The 8,493-nt window shown below is 39.2% G+C and overlaps 1 protein-coding gene across 1 annotated transcript in view; it reads right to left on the reverse strand.

Annotated features, from left to right (window-relative positions):
* Positions 1-718, reverse strand: part of TCF20 (transcription factor 20 (AR1)) — a 45,761-nt gene extending 45,043 nt beyond the window's left edge. Inside the window, exon 1 of the mRNA XM_009322063.1 lies at positions 1-718. Within this exon, the coding sequence (XP_009320338.1) occupies positions 1-680 (680 nt within the window). The 5' untranslated portion in view covers positions 681-718.
* Between the last annotated feature and the right edge of the window lie 7,775 nt (positions 719-8,493).

Below are 8,493 nucleotides of genomic sequence, written 5' to 3' on the forward strand. Positions count from 1 at the left end.
GGTGGCTGATAGTGTTGGCTGAACTGACCCACTCGTAACTGGTACCCAGAAGCAGAGGAAGGCAGGGTGGATGGACGCTGCATGGGCTGCAAGTGTGAGGTGCTAGAAGCAGACTGGCTAGAAGCCTGGGGTAAAGGCTGATGAGATTGATAGATCTGCTGTCGCAGCTGCTGCACCTGCTGCTGCTGGCTAGAAGCCTGCTGCTGATACTGGGCACTCCCTGGAGAAAAAGGACCAGTATAATCCTGTTGATAGTGGGATACGCCCCCAAGGGTCGAGTGCTGTGTTTGAAACTGGCCCACATGTCCCTCACTCCCATACTGACTCCCAAAGCTACTCCCTTGAGGGGGCCCATAGCTCTGTACTGGTCCAGAAGGCCTGCGCTGAGGTGGCTGCTGCCCTCCTGATGTCACTGGATCTTTGTTGGCAGCCATATAGTAAAACTCTCCTGCTTCTTTTCTGAAACCTTGGTAGCTCTGATGGCCAGAGCTCTCACCAGGCATTGCTGTAGAGGCTCCTGTTGCTCCACGACGTCCACTGCCAGCACCTCCTCCAAAGCTCTGGAACATCTGGGCCTGCTGGCGGGGGCTGAACTCTTCCAGTCGGGATGAACCGTGCACTTCCTGCGGGTAGCTCTGCTGATTTCCGTGATAACTACTTTGCTCCCGAAAGGACTGCATGCTGTTCAGCAGCAGAGCGGCAGCTCGAAAGCCCTCCTAAAGGGGGAGAAAGAGGAAAAAAAAAAAAGGTATAGCATCCACATCTCCCAGTCACACCAATACCACTGCTCAATTTCACTATTTTAATAGCAATTAAAATTTAGTATTTGTCTCCTACTTTCTGGTACATCAATGTGTATCCCCTCTCCTTAATAACTTTCTAACCTTCTAGGTAGTGCAAACAAGAGGAATCACTCACTTCCAAGAAAATACAAGTTGGCAGCCTACTACCAGTTGCAGCACATTTTCAGCATTAATATTTCCCCACAGTCATTTACTAACTGGGTCTGTTTATGTGCCCCTGAAGAAACAAATTTCCAACAATATTTTGCAAAGCAAAGGAGAACAATCCTCACCCTCCAGCTATTCTCTATGGCTAATACTGGGAGTAATCAAGTATTTTGCTACCACATTAAAAGATGCAACAATGAGAAGCCTGCAACACGCTCAAACCACTCTTGAATTTACTGTAGGAATGATATCCAAGGCCCATGTTTCACTCTGGGAAAGATCTCTGTTAGAAAACACTCAAGATACAACTGACCAAAGCTCAAACCAAGATACTCCAATGAAAAGGATCTATGGGAACCTGTGAAAGAACTGGCACCGGCATGCTCAAAGACATCTGCTCCATGCTCTGTTCCCAACTACTCCAGCGACACTTTTAGGTGAAAACCAACACAGCAAGACTACACATGGTATTCCCCCCCCACACACACATCTGCTTTGTTTTAAAAGATGGAAAGTCAGAACAAGTCCACTCTATTTGAGCAAAAAGCTCTACAACTTCATCCCTTATGACTTTTATATTACCTTGAATGAAGTTTAACTGAAAACATTTGTCAGCCAAAATATACATTTTGGAACACCATGTATGATCATCTATATTTACATAATCAACTCCTAAGTAAATGCACTTCAAGAATGCTCTCCTGTATACTTCAATCTATTATTCAGTGTGTGCAATCATGACTCATCCTCAAGGACTGGACCACAGCTGCAAAATTGTTTGGGGACCCTGGCCAGTGCCTCTGTAAAAGCCTGACATATCACTAGGCACATTAAATCACTAGAAGCATTAAGAAAAGTATGGTAATGAACAAGTATATGCATATACACTGTCTTTTTTTAATTTAAATAAATAAATAAAATCAATAAAAAGATGGCAAAAGCATTTCATTTCTGAAACACCTTGTGGTTTTCTCTTCCTGAAAAACTGGATAAAGCCACCTGGAGAGACTCCTTCCTTTAAATAAATCTTAAGACAACGCTCACACTTCTCCAGGAAACAGAACCCTGACTCCTCAGATTGGAGACTTCCTGGAAGACTTGCCTGCATTACGTTTTCTCATTTAGCCATGTTTTGTGCCATGTGTTTTGTTGCCACATTCAACTGAACCCACTCAAAATTAAAGTCTAGTTTTGTACTTAAAAGTTTTGTTCAAGTAGAAGATCACCAGAGTCCCAAGAAAACAGGCATACAAACAAGGAGTTGCAGGTGATGTCTGGCATCATGCTCTCTTCCCAACTGCCTCTCAAGATCTTTTTTTTTTTTTTTTAATATGTATGTTATATACAGAAGGCTCCAAGTCTACCATTGGGGTCTTTCAGAAAGGCACCCTAGTTATAATTGGGTTTCTACTGTTTGTGCATGCAGGCTACAGAACACACACAAAAGTACCCCACTGCAATCGCCCTCTTTCAACTCAAAGGCATCTTTGTGTTGCAGCCCTCATTCATACAGCTTGATGTCCAGAAGAGTACTACTGAAACATTTACTAGAATCAGAAGGGAACTTTCAAATTGTTGATACTTCCAATTCTGTCTCTCCCCTTCTAGTATGACACTAAAAATAGTGTCATACTATAAGAGAGGTCTGCTGTTCTGCTGAACTTATACTTTTTTTAGCATTTTAAAGACTACACATATCACATGAACAACACTTCTACGAATGCCACACCGTGCTGATCTGTCCAGTTTGGGCTTCTTATGGATAAACCCCTCCCTTTTCTGAATGTCTCCCCTCCCTTTGATGTTTCATCAGTTTGAAGTTCCTGCGCTCAAAATTGGGATACCTAATGCAAGCTTCTTTCTTCCTTTTTGTATGACTTGCTGTTAAGGTGAAAAATGGGACAAAAAAAATAAAAGCAGGAAGGAAAACATACATAGAAATAGAAGGAGGTTATCAAACTAAAGGTAAGATAACATCTACTGTAACTGGCAGATGTTAGAAAGCAGCGTCTCTAGATAAGCAGTTTGGCGCTCTGCAATCAGCAACATTCATGTGGCATGGAGACTGTATGCACACCCTGGCAGTCACATGCTTTGCATCCTCTTCTCATTAAAGCAACACTTCCATCCTCATCACAGGCTCAGTCTCTCACAGAATCTCAGACTAATTTTTAAATGTGACTTTAATAAACCTTATTTTGCATAGTCTGAACAAGGTCTCAGGAAGCCTGTTTTGCATTACATCATACAAGAACTTTCATCACTGATGATATTCATTCTTCTATAATAATACTAACAAAGGCTTGAAAACTGCTAACATACATTAACAATGCTAGGAAACATTCTTAAGACCTCCTCACTATTAAAAAAGAATCATTTTAATTACATAATGGAGCAGAAACAGCACAAGATGCCGTAGAATACCTTCAGGAACAGAGATCCAGTAAAGGTCAACCTAAGGCACAAATTCCTATCCTCCATAATCTCATGCAATCACATATTTATTTAGTCCAGAAGATATACACGCTAACTCAAAACAGGGAGAACATGTTTTTCTCCTTCAATTTATTATTTTTTTAATCTTGGATTTTACCCTGACCAATAAATAAAGTTTTCACCAGAAGAACTTAAATTGCTGGTGCTCTAAGCAAATGCTTTCTGTTTTCAAGTCTCCTACAGAACAACACTTGCTTTGAATATCTCACAAGGAGCTTAATTTGAGTAACACAACCAGTAGAATAGGAGCAAAAAAAAAAAGGAAAAAAGGCATTTCATTAGTAACAGGAGTAAGAAAAGATAGGAGGTGCTTCAACCCATTACAACATTGATAACTTAAGACATCTTGCACATTTCCTGTCATTAATGTACTATAAATACAGGACTATTACAATTACTATTATAATAATCTTTGTTAATAACAGCGCTGTAAAGTGCTTAGATCTAAGTGCTATGTTCTCAGCAAAACCACTGAGAATAATTCCATGCACAAGCCTTGTTAATAAAATACATTCAGACAGGTGAGGCCTTCAAAGTCTACCCAGATCCACAGGAAAAAATATATATATTTATTTGATTAAATTTTTCTGGAAGCCTTTAAAGAAAACATTTTCAGCTGGCACATACTCCTCCACATGCAGGAACTCAAGAGAACAATACACCAGCTGCCAACTAGAGATTACAACACAATCATATAACACTCCATGATGGTGGTACACATCCATAATCCCATCCCCAGCAGAAGGGGCGAAGTCCCACCTCCAAAAAAGTGCTCCATTAACAGCCATAAGTTACACACATTTACAATGTTTGCCAACACACACAACAAAAACATCCAAAGCCTTCCCCATTTATTCAAAGGAAAGGTAAGATTCTGGCACAGCTTTTACTACTCCAGTGTCACACCTACACTGTCACTACATGTGCACCCAGCTCTATCAATAAAGCTTCATGATTCTCCTCAAGTATTTATAGCCTGTAGCTGTAGAGCCAGCTAAGCATATCCATCTAGAGATTACAGACTACACACACTAGGCTAAGCAGTTTCACTCCACTCCAACGCTTTTGTTTCTTCCCCAATAGCCCAGTAATGAAAATTTGCCTTCAACCTGGTAGGAGCAAAGGAAGCATATTACAAGCTTGTGTGGCTGATAAAGAAACAGCCTCAGTGACAAAATCACTGTGCATAAGTCACGAATAGAGAGAAGCAGTAGGTCCTCTTATCCATATCTCAGACTTATTTGTGAAACATCTGAAGTTATTTCAGCCAGTCTTTCAACCTACCTTCTCCATGTGAACTTATTTTTAAGCACATTTATAATGCAGATTTTGTTTCACGTTTAATCGCCCGAAACAGCCTTGTAGAAGAACTTTGTTAACATAGGAATTCCTCAAAATGTGGAGCTACTGCATTCTGATCCTCCTGTGAGCAAGATTATTAAATGGTAGTCAACAGCATGTAAGCATCTTTCAACAGTTCCTGCATATATATGAGACTGCCCCCAACCACTCCTGATTAACAGGGTTCATCAGTCCTCCCACACCAAGATTACTGTGTGAAATGATCTTCTGCAACATACTGTGCTAGGTTTTTTAGACCATATATATCTTGAAAACTTTTTTGTCCCAGTTATCAAAGACAGGACAAATACAGGGCAGCTGCCCAGATTTTCCCACATAACACTAATGCCAGCATAGTAGTGCAGCACTACAGACAGACAGCTCAAAACAAGTGAGCTAAAAAACCAAAATACTGTGGGGATACGCTTAATTCTTAACAATAAGCCTATGAAGGAGCAAACGAAACCAGCATCACTTAATTCTGTAGGAGGTAAGTGAGCTCTTTCTGCTTTGTTAAATTTTCTTAAGATTTGGGTTAACTACTGCGACCCATCTGCGCAGAGAAGTCTCAGGCAGCAGTCAAAAGCAATATATTTTCAGTGATCTGTCAAAGACCTCTCACTTCCTAGCATGCTTATCAGGAAAGCAAATGTAGTTACAGGCAGGTGACAAACAGTAAGATAGCATTTTCCATAGTCAAAAAATGTACACGAACAAGTGGGGTTTTTATAGAGTGTCCAGGCTTCTGATTAAAATAGACTTATTTGCTAAATGCTATGCAAATAACAGAGACATATATACATCTCCATAGCCATTTCTAGTCACAACCCATACAAAACACAAAAATTATAATTTTTGTCCTTCCTCACTGTATCTTCTTAAAGTAGCAGAGCACACCCACAATCCCTGCTAAGCCAGAACTTGAGTATGAGCAACTCAGTGGCATAATTTGTAAGTAAACAATCCCCAGGATCTGAATTAAGCCTGAAATATAGGGAAAAAAAAAGATTTCCATGTAGTGAGTATCATTTCCATTGTCAAGGCCAAGTAAACAGTCCCCAGCATCTGAATTAAGCCTGAAATATAGGGGGGAAAAAAAAAATATTTCCATGTAGTGAGTATCATTTCCATTGTCAAGGCCAAGTTGCTAACCTTCATTTCTGCAGGTACAGAGTTATTACTTGCACACCTGAGCAATGGCTGGGAATAGACTGATCTTGTTGCAGTTCTGGAGGAACATACCCTGCCTGCTGCTTTTAAGAGAAGGCAAATCAGCTATGCCACAAGTATATGAACTTAAGGATCAAACGTAAGACTGCATTTAAAAGAGTAACAGATCTAACTTATTTCTTCTACATTTAATGCCTTTTTAAAAGAAAAGGGAAACCGGTTTTAGTTTTCAACCTTAGGTGTGATATGGAAGTAAACCAAGACAGCCAGCACTTCAAAAAGTCACCAGTTTGTTCAAGCAATAATACTCACTGCTCACTTCTTTAAAAAAAGTTGTGGTTACCCTGAACTGCAAACAGATTTTCTTCATACCTTTCTATAAAGCTGTTTCAGATCCTACTCCATTAAAAGTTACTTTTGCATACTACAAATAAACAGAATTATTTAAGACATGAGAAACTGATATTGTCTTATTCACCACCGCACTTCTAGAGAAAACTGCAGTCAGATCTGGCTCTCATCAAGCCATTGTCATTTATTCTATCAAAGAAGCCTTACGACACCACTCAAAGTTTAAACAGTATACAATTAATTTTCATTGAGAGTGCTAGAACCTGTTGAAGTAGAAAAAGTATCTTGGAAAGTATATAAAAATTGACGCCAAAACCAGAATACTACATTACTAAAAACTGAATTTTACATTCTTAAAAAAAATCACATTATGTCTTAAAAACACCCTTATGTGGCTGTTACACATGCTTAAGTGCCTAATAATACATATTAGCAACATGTCTTGCAAATCAGTGCTAATAGTGGCCTTGACATAAAAACTGAATTTTGTCCTGCCCAATGAAGAACTTCATCAAAAGATTCCTCAAATGAGTTAAAGCTCGGCCAAGTGGATTGTAACTAGTTTCTATTGTCTCACAGAGACACTATGCCTTCTTTATCAAAATGTCTGTACAGTTTTTTAGAAAGTCAGTATATGTATGAGCTTAAATCCAAACAATTAAGGAAATGCTTCTCGCAGAATGGGTGAAGAACAGATGAGCATGGCAGAAGGAACACAGTGAGCTTTGTCAGTTGAGAGAGGGGAATGCTCTGGGGATTACTGTGCTAGATAAGATCTACATTCACTTCTTATTTCATATATTTCCCTAAGTGGCCACAGAAAATTTTACTAAGCCTGAGTCATTGCATCTTCTTATCTCACAGGGGAGACTTGAACAGAAATATTCAGAGTATTCAACTGCTATAATAAAAGGCACCATATAAACAAACGACAACAAAATAATCAGAATTTTGCATGTGGATATTATTTGACTGCTGATTTCTTCCCCCACTCAAAATATTTTTTCTGAATTATTTTTTAAAAAAACATTTGGATAACACCAAATTAAAAATACCCAATCAGATTTTTCACGGCTGGAAGTCTTCCTCACTCACTACATGAACAGAACTAAAATACCATCTCCAGTTTAGCTCTGCACTTTGAGTGAAGTGTACTGTTCAATTCATGTTCCTAAACATGAAGAAAGAAGTTTGACAAGAACAAAATTTTGTTGTAAGTTGGTATTAAAGTTGTGGTGCTATGAAAACATGTATTTCTAGAAATATAACTAATGATCAAAGTTCAGCAGAATTTTATGTGATTTCATAGATCTGATTTTATTATTGTCATTGGTTCTCAGTCTCAATCGACAGCACAGATGCACGTAAATAGCTTTTAAAAAATCCACCAACCAATTGCTGAAAGTTATCCATCTAAATTTTTAACAGATACTGCTGTTTTAATAAGAACCTATGCAAATCAGTCAGATTCCGTTTTATGTGAAAGATTAAAACAACAATTTTGGTTTCACATAGAGGAGGTCAGTCCTCTATGCACTAGCTTAAGAGAACCTGCCTCCTCCATGGTGCTAACACAGCCATTCATGCAGCAAGCCAGATCAGGGACCTGATGTGGTTGAGAAACAATTCTGCAAGAGAGAAAAGCCATTTCTGAACTGACAGATCCATTCACTGTATCGTCACACAAACATCTGTACCAGCAAAACGGACACAGCAGGAACTGCTTAAGTGGCATGGCTACTGAAGTGCCCTTGAAATCAGAAGTTCATATTTAAAAGGCTCTTCATCTTTACACAACAGTCAAACAACCCTTCCCACCATCAAAATGAAAGTAATACTGAACACTCAGTTCCTCATTTCTTTTCTCCAAGCTGCAGATCAGCTGATTGCATATCCTAACCCAATTCATTAGTCCTCTGAAAAGTTTGGCAACTCATTATGTGCCTTATTGCAAATTCACCTGTGTCCGTATCTCCAATGTCTCCATACAGTCAAACATCATGTCTGCTTCCACAATACAGCAAAATCTGAGCAACCATTTCAAGGGCAGCTCCTGATCTGCTCTTCACCTCCTCAGACATGTGAGACAAGGTTCAGCAAAGGCATCACAACTCTCACCAAACCTTCACCTTTCAGTTGCAAAATTGAAGACAGTGAAAAGACATGAATTATTAACTGCAAAAGG

Source organism: Pygoscelis adeliae, unplaced genomic scaffold (assembly GCF_000699105.1).
Source record: "Pygoscelis adeliae isolate BGI_AS28 unplaced genomic scaffold, ASM69910v1 Scaffold60, whole genome shotgun sequence".
Classification (NCBI taxonomy): domain Eukaryota; kingdom Metazoa; phylum Chordata; class Aves; order Sphenisciformes; family Spheniscidae; genus Pygoscelis; species Pygoscelis adeliae.